The sequence below is a fragment of the Lissotriton helveticus genome, chromosome 10 (assembly GCF_964261635.1).
Source record: "Lissotriton helveticus chromosome 10, aLisHel1.1, whole genome shotgun sequence".
Lineage (NCBI taxonomy): Eukaryota > Metazoa > Chordata > Amphibia > Caudata > Salamandridae > Lissotriton > Lissotriton helveticus.
The window spans coordinates 90524257-90542111 of NC_136071.1; the positions used below are offsets into that span (position 1 = coordinate 90524257).

A 17855-nucleotide genomic window follows, 5' to 3' on the forward strand; every position below is an offset into this window, starting at 1 on the left:
TAAATGTCGTAGAGTCTTTCTTTTATGTTGATGGAGTTGGAGCGCTCAACATGACGTGGAATTTATGTGCCCGAAGTACGCTGATATGGTCATAAGATCAAGACTGTCAGAAGTCGAAACATCTGTTTGTCTGCCTTATAAAGAAATAAAGAAAAACGCAAATTTATGGTCTATGTCGGCGTGGCTTTATTCCCTTCCCTGCTAATCTTGTAGTTACGGACACTGTGTGGCATATATATATATATATATATATATATATATATATATATATATATATATATATATATATATATATATATTCACTGAACAAACCATAGGTTAGAGACCATATATAGTTAGCTGGACATTTTATTGACATAAAACCAATGAAATTCCATATATAGTTAGTTGCACTAACTATATATCGCGCACCCGCAATCCACTGCTGATGATGTCACATATTACATCATTCATGACATGGTCAGTGACATCACTGATGACATCACTGATGACATCTCAAATAACATCACTGATGACATCACTGATGACATCATCCAGTGACTGTGTGTTTCTGTAAAGTTTAAATATGTTTTACATATTGAAGAATGAAGTGTCTGGATGAAAGATTCAGTAGGTGCGTACTATATATGGTCTCTAACCTATGGTTTTTTCAGTGAATTTTCAAGGTTTTGTAAATGCTAATTCCTAACTATATATGGTCTCTAACCTATGGTTTTTTCAGTGAATTTCAATGGTTTTTTAATAGCAAATATCAAAACCTTTAAAATGTATTCTTTAAATCGAAAAATATATTTTATATGTTTTTAATACATTTTTTAATGTATTTTTTTTTTAATAATTTTTTTTGTTTCGCTCCCGGTACGCGAACCGGTGAGCTTCCCGTTAGCTCAATTTGGTGCTGCGACTCGGTCCGCGAACCGGTAAACGTTCCGTTTGCGTAACTACCGCGTTAGAAAACAACATCGTGACGCGTCGCGTAAACGCGACGTATCGCGTTGTCGCGTAATGCGTCATATGACGCGCCGCGTTAGCGCACCCGGAAGCGCTCCGGTCCGCGAAGCGAGGCGCGAAGCGCAGCTTCCCGGAAGCGATCCGGAGCGCGGCGCGGAGCGCGTAACGTAAGCATAACAGGTCATGTGACTTGTTAATAACACTTTTCATTGGTTCATTTCACTTTTGGTTTCTAATGTTGTTAGGCTAGGTCATGTGACCTAAAAATAACACTTTTCATTGGTTTAGAACTATTTTTTTTCCCCAAATGATGAAAACCCCTCCTTGTTTTTACCTCATTTTTACTTTCTACTTCCAGAGAGCAAGACCTATTTTTGACAATGGCTTCTGTAATAGCTGCAGCTGGTACTTCTCAGCAACCACCACCACCAAAAGGACCACCTCCAACACTGGACTTTGGTAGAGAGGAATATAATGAGGACGAAGAGGAGGAGGAGGAGGAAGAGCAAGTAAGGCAGTTCCTGCCAGAAACACCAAGGCAGAGCCATATGGCAATTTTTTTTAATTCCACCTGGACAAAAGAAGGTCAATGCACCCCAGGTGTCTTGTTTGATATGTAAAAATATACTTTCTCGTGGCAACCCCAACAAGAAATACAGCTTTGGGAATCATACAATGATTCGCCACATGGAGCGATGGCATCCTAATAATCTTTCCCAAGCACAAGTAAGGGATCTTGCTGCCAACCCCCCAAATGTCATCCCCAGCACCTCCAGTGGACAAAGCTCATTCGCCGGACCAGAAGGCCGAGAAATAATCCACAATATTCAAGCTCCTTTTGAACACTACAAAATAGTTTGTATATATTGTGGAGGAACTATTTGTTATGGAGAGAAGAGTATTACTTTGATTAACCGAGCTGGAGAAAATCATAAATGCAACAAGATGAAAAAACAATTAATCCTTTTTATTTTTTTTTGCTCCTGTTGAGACATGTTCAAACCCTGCTTTTTTATTTCCCCTAAAAAAACACTAAAAAAACACAAAATAGTTTTCAAAAATCAAAAAAAATCAAAAAATTGTTCAGAAAATTAATAAAAAAATAAAAAAAAATAAAAAGAATAAAAAAACAGTTCTTTTCAGAACTACCTTCCATTTATAACAAAATTGCTAAAATTTTTATACCCCGTCTTTCTTTTTTCCTCATAGTACGCTCCTCGGACCGCTTCCCGGTGCGCGTACCGGGCGCTCCCCACGCAAAAAAAAAGAATTAAAAAAAAAAATGTTTTTGCCCCGCGGGGCCCTTTTAAAGCTTCCACATCAAACCTAGGGGGTCAGGGAGGATCTACTATGCCCCCTTATGGTCATTTCCCCCTTTGTTTTGGCCTCCTCTTGTCTCTCGATCCTACCGAGAGACAAGATGGCGGCCGCTCCGGACTGTTTAGAATGTTGACAGACACCGGAGACCCAATCAGCTTCGCGAAGTTCCGTTACGCGTCAGGTACGCGAACCGGGGCGCTACCCGGAGCGCTGTCACAGATATATATATTTTTTTGAACGTTAATTTATCAAAATCCACTGGAGCACATATATTGAGACCTAGCAAAGGCACATCGGGCTAACAGTCCCTACAATTTTGCCAAGTTTCATGCAAATCCATTCAGCCGTTCGGGCTAAAAGTGAGGCCAACCGCCCTATGGAAATTAACATGGGAAAAACGCGTTTTGGGACCCCCTTTTTTTCTCGGCCCCCCCTTGACGAAACCCCCCCAACTTTCAGGGACTGCTCAGAAACAAAATGTTCCATTTTCCTGAAACTTTCAGCCAATTCCGTCCACAAACGCCAAAGTTATTAGACATAGAATTTTCAAAAATCCCATAGAGAAAAAATCCTAACTATATATACCTACTGGCGACCGCCAGTAGGTAATATATATATATATATATATATATATATATATATATATATATATATATATATATATATATATATATATATATATATATGACACCAAACCTCCTCCATTAGGGAAAAGAGCAGAGGACACAGCGGGGTTTCCTTTGGTTGTTTTATTGAAGCGTGAACGGCATGACCGGTTTCGGCTGTGTGCCTTTTTCAAATGCCACAGTTCAACTCCCAAACTCCTAAAAGATGTGTTCAAATAGGCTCCTCCTAGCCATAGTGGTGAAGGACACACCTGCATCTCGTTTGCCTGCAGGGCGTTGTTGCAGTCCAATGTCAAAAACTGCAAGTCCCAGAGTGCAGCATACTGGTAGGTGTTACGATGCAGGGGGATCGGCTTGGTAAACTCGTGGAAAAACGACCTTCGGTCCCCTACTTCCAGCCTACCCATCCAGATGAAATACACGCTGGAGACATAAGAACAGTGTCTGTGTCTCTCCAAGAAGTCTTGGACCGCCTTGTGACAGCAGCATCTTGATTCAGCCTCCGGGTGGCGGGTCGCGGACATACGATCCCTCGGCGTATAAACAAAGTCAATTGCCCATGCCGTCATGACCCAAAACGGAAGGGTCCTCTGTTGCGCACCACGGGCAGCGCGCTTTACATGACACCAAACCTCCTCCATTAGGGAAAAGAGCAGAGGACACAGCTGGGTTTCCTTTGGTTCTTTTATTGAAGCGTGAACGGCATGACCGGTTTCGGCTGTGTGCCTTTTTCAAATGCCACAGTTCAACACCCAAACTCCTAAAAGATGTGTTCAAATAGGCTCCTCCTAGCCATAGTGGTGAAGGACACACCTGCATCTCGTTTGCCTGCAGGGCGGTGTTGCAGTCCAATGTCAAAAACTGCAAGTCCCAGAGTGCAGCATACTGGTAGGTGTTACGATGCAGGGGGATCGGCTTGGTAAACTCGTGGAAAAACAACCTTCGGTCCCCTACTTCCAGCCTACCCATCCAGATGAAATAAACGCTGGAGACATACCAACAGTGTCTGTGTCTCTCCAAGAAGTCTTGGACCGCCTCGTGACAGCAGCATCTTGATTCAGCCTCCGGGTGGCGGGTCGCAGACATCCGATCCCTCGGCGTATAAACAAAGTCAATTGCCCATGCAGTCACGACCCAAAACGGAAGGGTCCTCTGTTGCGCACTACGGGCAGCGCGCTTTACATGACACAAAACCTCCTCCATTAGGGAAAAGAGCAGAGGACACAGCTGGGTTTCCTTTGGTGTGAGCGGCATGACCGGTTTCGGCTGTGTGCCTTTTTCAAATGCCACAGTTCAACACCCAAACTCCTAAAAGATGTGTTCAAATAGGCTCCTCCTAGCCATAGTGGTGAAGGACACACCTGCATCTCGTTTGCCTGCAGGGCGTTGTTGCAGTCCAATGTCAAAAACTGCAAGTCCCAGAGTGCAGCATACTGGTAGGTGTTACGATGCAGGGGGACCGGCTTGGTAAACTCGTGGAAAAACACCCTTCGGTCCCCTACTTCCAGCCTACCCATCCAGATGAAATAAATGCTGGAGACATAAGAACAGTGTCTGTGTCTATCCAAGAAGTCGTAGACCGCCTCGTGACAGCAGCATCTTGATTCAGCCTCCGGGTGGCGGGTCGCGGACATACGATCCCTCGGCGTATAAACAAAGTCAATTGCCCATGCAGTCATGACCCAAAATGGAAGGGTCCTCTGTTGCGCACCACGGGCAGCGCGCTTTACATGACACCAAACCTCCTCCATTAGGGAAAAGAGCAGAGGACACAGCGGGGTTTCCTTTGGTTGTTTTATTGAAGCGTGAAAGGCATGACCGGTTTCGGCTGTGTGCCTTTTTCAAATGCCACAGTTCAACTCTCAAACTCCTAAAAGATGTGTTCAAATAGGCTCCTCCCAGCCATAGTGGTGAAGGACACACCTGCATCTCGTTTGCCTGCAGGGCGTTGTTGCAGTCCAATGTCAAAAACTGCAAGTCCCAGAGTGCAGCATACTGGTAGGTGTTACGATGCAGGGGGATCGGCTTGGTAAACTCGTGTAAAAACGACCTTCGGTCCCCTACTTCCAGCCTACCCATCCAGATGAAATAAACGCAGGAGACATAAGAACAGTGTCTGTGTCTCTCCAAGAAGTCTTGGACCGCCTTGTGACAGCAGCGGGTCGCGGACATCCGATCCCTCGGCGTATAAACAAAGTCAATTGCCCATGCAGTCACGACCCAAAACGGAAGGGTCCTCTGTTGCGCACCACGGGCAGCGCGCTTTTATATATACACACACACACACACACACACATATATATTCACTTAAAAAATAAAGCTTAGAGTGACTTATATTTAGGTGTGGTAACAAGATCTTAGCTTTCGTTTAAAACACCCTAGAAATTCACAGGAAACCGTTAGGTGTTGAAATGCAAAGACTAACATTTTAAAATCAAAACAATACTAGAATTAACCAGTTATAGCTTACAGAGCGGGCTATAACTTGCACCCAGCCATGTACTGCTTATTATTTACTTTTTTTTTTTAAAGGATTGCCTTTTACATATATCTCTCTTGTTACAGGTTGGCACTTTGCAATCTCAATTTATCTCCCTTACCCGTATCAATTACTGTTGCCTTAGTGTTATTATTGTTTCTAACACTGCCATGTTCACTCATCTAAATATACATATTCAATCCCGCCCCCTAACCAACAAAACTTAAACCCAACTACCCCCCACCCTCCCCTTGATGTCTCCTATGATCAATGAGACCTTTTGATCACTTCCGTTGTCCCTTGTTGTGTGTTTGTGTGTCGCTCTGTTGCCCCCTTCCAGTTCTATCCCCCTGAATTCTTAGGCTTCTAAGGGTCCTCATCACCTGGTACCTGCTCTTTTCCTCCTTCTGATTCTGCCTCAGGGGACTCCCCTGTCGCAATGGTCCTTCAGGGATGGTGGCTTCAGACCCAGGGTCATCGCTCCTCATTTCTTCCATCAGCACCTCCCATGCCTGCACCCTCTCCAACCTGCCCAGACCCCGTCTCGCGTTTCTGAGCAAGATTCTTCCCTTGGATGTCGCCCATTTCACCAACTCTCGCTTCCACCGATGTATGCTGGGGCCATTCTGTGCCTTCCATCTACTAGTAATTTCCTGCTTCACCAGTATGAAGGCGAGGTCCTGAAAATTATTAGTGACCTTAGTCTTCGCTGTGTGTGGGAACAGGTTGACCAGGACATGTGCTGGTTTACATGGGACTACCAGTTCTGTTATGCTAGCCGTCTCCATTGTCACCTCCTGCCAATAGTTCGTCAGGGACTGACAGCTCCATATCATATGGATGAAATTCGCCCCTCATTCTTTACACCTCGGGCATTCGGTATCTTCTCTGTGAAAGAACAGGTTAATACGTTCCAGTGTTATGTACTCTCGGTGCAGCATCTAAAAGCTAATTAGAATAAAATGTGTGTTTCTAGACACTTTATTTGTTCATAATAGAATGTTCTACCAGTCCTTGTCTTCCAGTGATCTGCATATGTCTTCCACCCACCGCTGTCTCAACCGGTCTAATGGCTGAACAGAGTGCCACCCAATGGCCCTGTACAGGCATGTGACGGCATTTACGGTCCCCCCTGCCAGGCCTATGTATTCGCAGGTGGCATGTCGTGGTGGCTCAGTCGTGCACGTGCCCCATTGTCGCCATACTGCCCCTGTGACTGCCCCATAGAGCAAAAAGTGTCCCTGCGGGATGCCCCAGTCTGTATTGAACTCTTCAAAGGAGAGTAACTCCCCATCCCGGTATAGGTCTCCCACTTTTGTGGCTCCAGCCTGTTACCAATCGTCTATACCTCTCCATTGTCCCTCATGTGGGAGTGCCCCCAGAAGTGCCAGTGGTAATTCCGGCGAGTATGTGCGTCATATCCTAGTATTCTGTAGACATCTGTCCCAGCATTGGCATAGCACTTTGTGTTCATTGCTTTGGACATGCTGTGGCTTTGTAGTCCCCAACAGGGTGCAGAACACACTGAGCCTATCCGGGGTGAAGGGAGGCGTTCCCCTGTCCGGTGTCAGGCTACCTGCCATCCACTGCGTGCATCTCTACTATTGCCCTGCCAAGTAATATGCCTCCATGTAAGGCACGGCGAGGCCCCCTTCTGGCTGTGTCCTTTTCAGTTTGGTTAGGGCTACCCTCCTTCTACCCGTCCCTCATGTAAAGGCGTGTAATAACAAACATAGAAACAGGTAGAATCCATCCACCTAGTGATCACTTGTGTGAGGGTAAACACACAGACTTTGAAAAGGAGCAAATCCCACCCATAACGCAATCCCATTTGTCAGGGATAAGCGAACTTCAATTTAACAATGTAGACCAGATGTATCGTAAAATGTCAGCATAACTCAACAGCGTAAACTGTGAACAGCTCACACTCCAAGCGATAGAATTAAAGCCCAACACCATGCAAGCTTTCTGTATACCCAAAAGAAATCACCACATAACTTTAGTAACGGCACTAATGCAAACTTGTGCACAGATTCAGAACAAAACACGGTGGGAAAAAAGCCTGTTACAATGTGAGCAATACAGCAAGAGCAGTTGTGTATGCCATGGAAAGGAGTAATGTATGACGGTATACACCTGTTACAACGCATTTTTTACTCCGCACTACCATTACAACGCGACTTTTACTCCGCATACCATTACAACGCATTGCGCTGGGGGGCGCTGTAGGATAGGGAATAAGTTTAATTTTCTATCCAACACCTTCCCTAGTGTCCACGGGGACTGGTGTTGGAATAGAAAATTATACTTACCACTATCCAGCGCCCCAAGGCGCTATGCGTTGTAACGGTATGCGGAGTAAAAGTCGCGTTGTAATGGTATGCGGAGTAATAGTATGCGTTATAACGTCATACATCCATGTATGACATTGGAAGGCATTTAAAACAGTGACAAAACCAGGCACACAAAAACTATGATTGTACAACAGCAGAACACTATGCCGGTGAGTGACCTCTCACCCGTGTACTGCACACTGCCTAAAACAATGTCTTGTGTGCACCTCTGACCTGAAAAAAGAGTCCAGGGAAAGACATCACCTCTCCGATCCAAAATGTTTGGTGGAACCCCAAAGTAATATAGAAAGATATTTCTCCATCCTTAACACCTTCAAATTACTGTAAGATTCAACATTGCCAAACTATCCAAAGCTGCAGGAAATGTGTTCTTGAACATGACACCGGTTTGACCTGCTGATTGCTTAGTGTTACAGTAACTTGCCAGATCGCAAACCAATCCGATTGAAGGAGACCATCTTTTTAACTTTAAACTTTTAAACCTAGAATCCTCTGTGGTGAAAACGCTACATAATACCCAAAAACTGGGAGTAATGACTGAGACAGATATGCGCTATGGATCGCCACACTGTCATACTCTTCCGTGATGGCGGCACGCACATGACGTAGCGCTAGTTGGCTCCAGGCGTGTGCGAGCACCAAAAATATCATTGACACACTGCCCCTAGATGAGAAGAGGCACGCTGAAGATCTTCTTGCAGCACCATCAAGTGACACCAAGGCAATGGTAAGGGGTGCGCGTGCAGCACTTCCGTAACAGCAAACACTACTACGACAGGTGCGCGTGCCACATTTAAAAAACAAAACATGCTACCTGACAACGCATTTGGCTTCAAAACAGCAGTGTGCAATTAACAAAACATGCACAATCCCTGCACGTTGCTGATCCGCAACCGTCTCATAAGGATTCATCCAACAGTACATACCGCTACTGGGTTTCTGCAGTGTCATAAAAGTTGAACACACTGTCAATTAAGCTTCTAAATGCCACAGCAAACACAAACCCTGGGAATCATATACTGACAATGGCTTCCACATAGATAGTTTCACAACGCTGTAAGCCCCCATACTGAGTTCATATCTTCTCTATACTCCACTGGGCTACCTGTTCATCAGCATGATGATTTAGGTCCAAATCCATACTAAGAATTTTCCAACTTGCAGGCAGAGCCTTACAATGTGGCAGGGAGTGATTCTTGACAGCATAGGCAGGCTCCAAACATAACACACGATGTGGTTGATCTCCAATACCAATACTTTAAAGGTTGTTACTGGACACAAGAGTATAAAATGATGTAAGCAGAGGCATGCTCTGCCTGTGGCTGACCGATGTAGAGGTTACTGGTGAGGCTGGAAAGCTATAGAGCATTGTGTCTCTCCTTATTTTTAGTTACCTTAATTTTCTTGATAAATTCTTCTTTCTGTAACTTCATTTGTAGAACGCAGTTACTTTCCCTTAAATCGTCACCAAAAATGTGTAGTAAGGACGTCCAGTAGCCGAGATTTATTTCATTAAGGTTTATTCAATCTTAGCTACAAGTTGTTAAGTTAATGTAGAGCAGCCCCCCCAGGAGCACTCTGCCTGCTGCTCAGCCCATACTCCAACTGTCACACTGCACCTCACAGGGCCCCAAACATTACATTCAGCATCACCACACCAACATTCCATGCAGCACATTCACACTGGCTGAGCAGCTAGGGAGAAAGCAACAGGATTAGGACATATACAGGCTACTACATATCCTCCCCCTTTGTATATCACAAAAAAATGAAACTGCAAAACGGAATAAGGAAATGACAAGGAGAACCATAAAAAGAAATAAAGATTAAGTACACAAAATGCAAGAAGGAATAAAAGATTAACCTGAAAAAAACCTAATACATATACAATGAAAACCATTATATAGCATTGAAGAAAACTATAAAGAAGATGCCAAGGAAAATATACAAGAGAAAATGAAGTAGATGCAATAGATAAATATACAAGATAAAATGCATTACCACACCAACATTCCATGCAGCACAGTCACACTGGCTGAGGCAGCTGGGGAACAAACAACAAGATTAATACTTATACAGGATACTACATAATGCGTTATGTCATCAGTAGTGTCTAGGGCCATTTGGGATTGCGATTTAGATGTCTGATGTTTTGGTTCGTTGTTCCATGCTTTCCTAAGGCTTTTTCGCTCCTTTTAGTTAGGGAGGGTCGTTGCTGTTGGGCCAAAGATTCAGAGTCGTCGGGAAGGAGAAAGAGTCCTCCTCTTGCCAGTTTGTTTATTGCAGATGCCAGGTGTTCATTTTCTTTTGGATTTGCTTCTTTTCTCTGTGTATTCGTGAGGCTGTTCTTAGAGGCTAGTGTCTTTGTTACATAGGGAGAAACTGGGATATCCTGGCTTGCGGTGGAGGATGTTTCTATTAAGTCCGGCTGCTTCGAAGATTTGACTTCTGTTAGAATTTCCGACACAATGTGTGAAATTGATGTTAGGTGGTCTAGGGTGGAGGAGCACTGACAGGAGTGATATGCTGTGGTGGGTTATTTTTGCACTTGCTTGATTGAACTGTGAAATTGCTGCAAGTTGGGTTCAATGCCAGAGACCTGGGTGGCCAGGATGTTCAATAAGTCAACTTGGATCTCAAGTTTTTCTGAGTGGAATGTTAGTGCTGACGAAATCACCTCCATTGTATTTATAAATGGGGCTCACAGGGGTACTGAAAACGATGGTGAGTGTGGGGATGGCCTGTTTTCTTTTGTGGGCGAAAGATCCTTGCTTAGTTGATTGTAAGTGATATTAGAACCATTTTGGTAAACATCCTTCACAACGCGGTCAAAACACAGCGGTGCCATTACAACGCATCTTTTACAACGCAAGTCGTTACCACAACTTGCGCTGGAATGCGCTCTATACTAAGGAATAGTAGATTTACTATTCCAACACCTTCCCTACTGTACGTAGGCTGGAGTTGGAATAGTAAATCTTACTATTCCTAAGTCCAGCACCCTACAGCGCAAGTCGTGGTAACGACTTGCGTTGTAAAAGATGCGTTGTGATGTACCGCGATCATTTTGATCGCGTTGTAACATCATATATCCACCATTTTCATACCGAAGCTTAATTAAAGTAAGCAAGGCCGTATAGTCATGCTTTGGTCTGGAATTTGTGATTATATTTCGCTGGTACACATCTTCTACCTGTTTTTCCTCGAATGGACTGAGTAACAATTCCTGCCACTCTAATGATGTCTCTAGTGGCCCATCTAACAATGTGATGTTGTGGTCCTTGTGTGGGAATTTCAAAACTTTGGGGAAGGGGCAGGGATGGTTTGGTATGGTGTTTACCGCAGTGAAGTCTGAAGTTGAGCTATTAGGTCATTCCCGACTTCTTATTTCATTTTCTGTAGTGTACACTTGTACAACGACTGTTCAGTGATTGTTAGGTGTTTTTATAGATTTCGTGAATGTATGTGTCAAGAAAGGTGACGAGAATGATTGGAACAATCTGGGTTTTACCGTGCCTTGATTTCCAGGGGATTTTAGGTCTGTCATTTTTAGGCTCCAGTGTTGGTGTTTGGGTTAATAAAGAATGGTTACAATGTAACACTCGACCATACAAAAATAATGGCTGCAAGACACAATACTCTGTGGACTCCTGTCTGATACAGTCCACTGCAGAGCCACTTTGTATGCTATGCATTTGCACCACGACTCTCACTGCAGTGAAAAATATTGCCTATTTTTTCAGTTATTTTGATTTGATGAATGCCAAAATCTGGCCCTTAAATAAGATTTAGCATAGACTTCTCTGTATCCTATTTTTCGGTCTTGCAAGTATGTCTCTGTCTGCTTTCAATAAGCAATTAGAAATGGTTTAGAGATATTAAACACATCTGAAGTGTTTTCTTTGTGTACTTGCTGTGTTTAATTCGCGTACTTGCTGCTCTTTTAAGTTTGCACTTTAAAGAATGGATACAAATGTAACTTACTTTGCCAAGTTTTAATAAGTTTTGACCTAAACATGCTGGTAAAAATAGTGGCCTAGTGGAAACCTTGTTTCTCGCCCACTTTTCTTTGTTGCCCAGTTCATCCACAGAATAGACAATCATACACATAAATATTGCTGATCACCCAGAAGGGTGATTTGACGAAAAAGCTGCCAGTGGATTTGATTTGCAAATTTCGTTGCACGGGGTTTAAGTGGGAAGGGGTGTGGAGGGAAAAAAACAATTTTTTAGCTTAAAAATCTGGTGTCCCACCCAATTCGAATGTCGACGTGTTTGCTGCTAAAATGTTCGCAGTCTTGCTGTCCTCCGTGGTAGACCCTCGTGTTTGTCCAATATTACAACCGCACCATGCTATAATAAAAAGTAACGGTACTCCTCAAGCTTAATCAGAGCCTGCCCACCCCCGCATAACTGTCCTCCCGATCACCCTCGCCTAGGCTCTCCCTACCCTGTGCTGCTGTCCTCTCCTCCTCTCTTCCAGCGCGCTGAGGAGGTTAAATCTCTTAAAGCTGGGTGTAACGGTACCGCGGTTTTCTGTGGACATCTGGCGTTTGCCCGACATGGTTACTAACCAGTACTAGGCCGTACTGTTGTTATACGTTACCACTGACGTCATATATTATAAACAAGATGGCAGCCGCCGTGTTCACGTCAACGGCCGTCTTCGAACGGAAGACGTCATGGACCTACGGGGGTTCAAATTTGCCCAGGTCGTTCTGGTCTCAGGCGCAATTTAGGCTGATGTGTCGTCCGCAGCCTAATTTTAAACAGGTATGTTAAACTTTTTGGTTAAATGAACACCTTTTTCATATTACCACATAAAAAGTACCTTACAAATTCCAAACAATAATTCATTAGCGGTAGGTGGAAGTATGACGTTTTTTTTTGCCGTTTTCTGCTTATGGAATAATTCAACCCATTCCTTGACCCTTACAGCCCTCTAGCCCTCCTTGAGGTCAACTTTGTAAATATGTATTTTTCTTTTACCTAACTCCGACACCTTTTATTTTTACAATATAAATATGCAATTTGTTAGCTTTGTAACTGCATATATGTAATTTAGCGTGCTCAGCCTATCGTGTGTACCTTGATAACTGTATATATGTAACTTGTTTGTGAGTTTAGCCTATCTTGTGTACCTTTTGTAACTTACCCGCTTCTTTTGTAAAGCGCTCTGACACCTTTGGGTAAAGTTTGCGCTATATAAACCTGCATTAAATAAATACATTTAAATATGCACATTGTCACTTCACGGAAAACCTGAACAGTTTTCTTCCTCACTGTCTCCTAGCATATTTAGACAGTGATTTATATTTCAGCCAATATATAAAATATGACGAGCTGTATACTGAAATCTAAAAGATAGAACACCCATCGCAGGGACTTCACCTGCCTTGTTTCTAACAGTTTCTAACAGCCACTTTCAGCGCTCTTGTTTGTCATCCGCAACCTATTTTCTTTCGGTTTTTGAAATCTCTACACTTATTTCACAAGCAAACATGACACTATGTTTTCACCATCTTCTGTATGATAGATACACAACTTTTTTTTTACCCTCCAGGGTCCCTAAATATCTGCATTTTTTTATTTTTCTTGGAATGTCAAGAAGACCTGCTCCTTGTAACTGCAAACCCCAATTTGGTACACACAGACAGGGGCGGTGGGTGACATTTGAAAGTGGTGGGGCGCAAAGTGATTAGCATGCTGCACCGTAGCGAGCGAGCGCAGCGAGCGAGCCCGAATCCCAAAAGGGGGTTTGGGGTGATAACCCCCCCAAGAAAATTTTGAAAAAAAAGAAGAAAAATCGTGCATTTTCAAGCAAATTTGAGAAAGCAGGAAGGTTAATAAAGCAATTGTGAAAGTGCAGTTATTACATTAATAGATGGCATAACATAGGTAGCTGCTTATTCAGTATAACCACAGAGCTTCATACATTCCATCCTATTATGCTCAGGTGCTGAATTCAGACTATAAGACTTTCATGGAAATCTCAGCTCTAAGAGTAGAAGAAGTTGCACAGCAGTTGGGAAACAGCCTTCACAAAGCATTGGGAACCACGCTTGTACTCAAGCTGGACAGCCCAAAGCAACTAAAACCAGAAAATAAAAAGCAGGCAACTGCGAGTTACAAACTACAAAGACAATGGTAAGCAATAGGTGAAATGTATTCCCAGAGAAGCTTTCAGAATTTCCCCACGATGTCATGAGCAAACCAAATAGCTGCACCGTCTGGTAGGCTTCAACCTAAAAATGAGGCTCTGTGGAATAAAATGTTTGCCTAGGATCACACAGTTTGGATAAGCAGGGAAGCCGGTATTGCACGTTATCTGATTTTATGTTTTGAGATTTGGCCACCAGATGTGTCTCTCTCTCTGTCTCTCTCTCTGTCTCTCTCTCTCTGTCTCTCTCTGTCTCTGTCTCTCTCTGTCTCTCTCTGTCTCTCTCTGTCTCTCTCCCTCTCTCTCGCCCTCTCCCTCGCCCTCTCCCTCACCCTCTCCCTCACCCTCTCCCTCACCCTCTCCCTCACCCTCTACCTCACCCTCACCCTCTCCCTCACCCTCTCCCTCTTTCTCCAAATTGCAGTTTTATATAGTGCGAACTCGACCTAAAGGTATCAGAGCGCTTTACATGAGCTGGGAGAGAACACACATCCTATACTTCGTAACGTGTCCCTTTATATTTGTGGCAGGATGTCGAAGTGTTCTACAACCTCTGTCATGCTTGGTGGTAATGATTCACCCATTCAGCGCTCACCTTTGGCCAGTTAGCATCCTTCGTGAAAACAAATTTGATGCCACTCCGCTTTATGCAGAAAAACTCAACTCCCCTGCTTTCGATGGTTCAGATGTCTCTCGCAATAACAAGTAGTATTTTCATTGTAGCCCCGCAGAAACTGCGGCTATAGCGATGGCAACGTGTATGACACTGACAGGACACTGTTTAATGGCCCGGAAAAGTTTTTTTCATTCCAGCCTCGCAATAACAAGTTATTCTAAAGAATACCGTCTGTAATAAGTCTGCAGCCTCGCAGAAATCATAAGATGTGAAAACGGCAGGGCCACACAAAAGGGGAGAGGGTGTGGTCTGACGGCTAGCGTGGCCGACTTTGGTGCTGGAAAACAAGGTTCGAGCCTCGTATCTAGCTAAAGCTTTTTTATGACACTCACGAGTGGCTATATTTCTTAATTCAACCCTCGATATTTCTTAATCCAACCCTGGTGGCTGGCTGGGTGGTTCATGGATGGATGCGTGATGGGTGGGTGGATGGATGCATGCATGATGAGTGGATGCATGATGGATGGATGGATGGATGGGTGGATGGATGCATGAATGATGGATGGGTGGATGGATGAGTGGGTGGTGGATGGATGGATGATGCTTGATGTGACAACGTGTGTGAAAGGACACTCTTTAATGGTCCCAAAAAGTTTTATTTCATTCAAGCCTCGCCAACGTTTCTGGCATGACAGGTTAAGTGTCACTAAGTTTTCTTACGTGGCAATGGTCCACAGGTAGTGAACAAAATACAAAATGTGCCTTGTGCTATTGTTATGGGCACGTTCCCCCTGGCAGCCCATGGGGAAACGCACGGTGCCAACTGCGGCCAGTCCAGCTCTGTCTGTGTATTTATACACCTTAACTTATAATTCAAGATTTTTAGGCAACATTGGGCTTGAATTAGCTAAAAATTTATAATAACATGCAAAGTTGCCCCTAACTCAGAAGCACACTGCTAATTCTGCTGTTTGGGTGAAGCTCAGACTCTGACGCACATCGCTAATTCCGCTGTTTGGCTGATGCTCAATAAAGTGTGATTACCTCCCACCACCTTCCCAATTATAGATTATAGCACGCTGCATACACTTGATTGACTAAGGTTTTGTTGAGTGTGGAGGCTTGAGATTTCATATGCTGTGAACTGCACAAAGTACACTCTGCACTTCCAGGTGTGTACAAATGTACGAAAGCCACTAAACAATAACAAACAAAACCAAGGTATTATTAGTAATGTGAATTAATTTGCTATCGAAATGCCTCTCTTTCTGTTACCAGGCACATTATGGTAGGACAATGGCCACGCCTGCATTGGACATGTTTAATTCAACAGAGACTCATTATTAGAAATAATGAGAAACTATTAACATTTAAACCTTTCCCTCAACATCAGCCATTTCCTCGCAAACCAAGACATACCACCTTACATTTCTTAAGAAATACATTTGTGACGCAGTTCTTGGCAAACATGTCACGAATCTCTGGCGAGTTAATCCACTGCTACTCATATTGCTTAAAACACCAATTGTGAACAATCATTTCTCAACCCGAGACTCCTTTCCCTCTCCAACTGGCAGCTAATTTTCATTTCATTTCTTGCAATATTGGTTCGGAGATAATTACTTTTAATGTCAGAAAGATTTAGTTTAATAATACATCATCTCTATTAGGCTGCGGGGCGGGTAATTAAAAGTGTGCCGGATAGCAGCAGGGAAGCAGATGGCCTTTGCTTACACTGATGCAGTCGGTAAATAAAAGTGAAAAGTCAATGGCAAAAAGACGGGGAAAATCTGTTGGAACTGAAACCTGTTAATGCACCAAACATTAGCAGAACACTGGCATGTTTAGAAAATAAAATGAACAGGCGTCCCCAGCCCCGGGGCCCACGCGTCTGTGCAACAGCTTGATGTGTAGATTTTGCAACGTAATCACAAGAAACCCCCGTCCTTATTTAAAGTGTATATTTAAGAGCACATTTTGTATAATAATTATATGAAAATCTTGAAGTGGGAATCAGAATCTTCAGCACTTGCATTGTTCAGATGATTGTAGTGCGAGCCGCAATCTAAAGAAGCAGGTGGCCCAGCCTTGCTCTCCAAAGCTGAGTCTTTACATTGCTAATGTGATGAATCCACAGAAAATCGACTGAAATGCTGCTCTAATGATTATCCCTTGTTCGCACGGGCGCCATTCAGTGCCGTAATGTGTGTTTTCATGTGGCATGGCTAATGTGTTCATTGCTTGTTTTGTAATAGATTCCGACATTATGTTTTCCTCGTTTTGCATGGGGGCCCCAAGCATGCTTGCCATCAATGTCACTGCAAGAGCTACAAACAAGGAATTATGGCCTCAGAGGGTTTCCGTAGATGCCCTGCAGCTGTAAATGATGTTCCTCTCTTGAAAAACATGCCGATGTTAGGCATTAGGATGGCTCACTTAGTAAAAAAACTTCTACTACTTAAGCGAAGAAATACACTTTACCCCCTCCTGCTGTTTCAAAACGATCACATTAACCACCTACTCAAATGTTCCTGTTTTACCCAGGGCAAGTTTGAAACTCGGTTCGTCCCAGCCCCCAAACGACCACCCCCATTCAACCCTCCTCCCGGACAGTTTCCATCATACCCCCTCCAACAGTTTTCTGAGAAGACTACTTTAGCCTTCCAGAGCCAACCCCGAAAGCCTCGTTTTGTGACAAAATTGAAAAGGCAACAGATGCCCCATACTGTAATTTTACCATTTCTGAGGACAGTCACACCGAAGAGCTCCATGCATACCATCCAGAAAACATTCTGTGATAGCCCTAAAGTTCCATGCCCTGTCTGGCATTGCAAACACAACTTTCTTAGCCTCATTAATGCAATATAAGGCCCACCTGCGGGTAACAGGCATGTTATTTCCTTTGACTTGATTGATTGCATTCATTGCAGAAGCAGTAAGCCACTTTTTTTCTCTGATTTTATTAATTGTAAAATAATTAAAGCCTATTCCCCTTTCCTTCTTCCTCATATGGTAGTACTTCACTAATTCGTTAGTCTGTTCCTATTGTCTGCAAAGATATTGTATTGCACCGAGTAAGACAACTCTTGTTTATCAGTTTGAGCAGCACAGCCATGTCGAGTCTTCTGCTCTGCGGATTAGTGCACGCGGTGAACCCCTTAAATCGGCGTCTCTGCAACTTTCTGACACGAAACAGTCAGGCCGCAGCACCGTGCGCAGTTTACAGTGCATTGATGCGAGCGCCTGACGGTGTATTTTGTAGTACAGAACCATCTACCTAGATAAAACGTGCTGACACTTAGCAAGATAAAACATGCTAACACTTTGAAACGTAAATCTCTTTTCCTCG

The 17855-nt window shown here is 43.7% G+C and overlaps 1 protein-coding gene and 1 long non-coding RNA gene across 4 annotated transcripts in view; one reads left to right on the forward strand and one right to left on the reverse strand.

Moving 5' to 3' along the window:
* Positions 1-12345, reverse strand: part of LOC144785942 (testis-expressed protein 47-like) — a 165463-nt gene extending 153118 nt beyond the window's left edge. For both annotated transcript variants that reach the window (XM_078664830.1, XM_078664829.1), the window contains exon 1: positions 12181-12345. In XM_078664830.1, the coding sequence (XP_078520956.1) occupies positions 12181-12294 (114 nt within the window). In that variant the 5' untranslated portion in view covers positions 12295-12345. The remainder of the gene's footprint in view (positions 1-12180) is intronic.
* Positions 12346-12363: 18 nt separating this feature from the next.
* Positions 12364-17855, forward strand: part of LOC144785945 (uncharacterized) — a 352963-nt gene continuing 347471 nt past the window's right edge. For both annotated transcript variants that reach the window (XR_013602061.1, XR_013602062.1), the window contains exon 1: positions 12364-12503. This is a non-coding gene — a long non-coding RNA (uncharacterized LOC144785945). The remainder of the gene's footprint in view (positions 12504-17855) is intronic.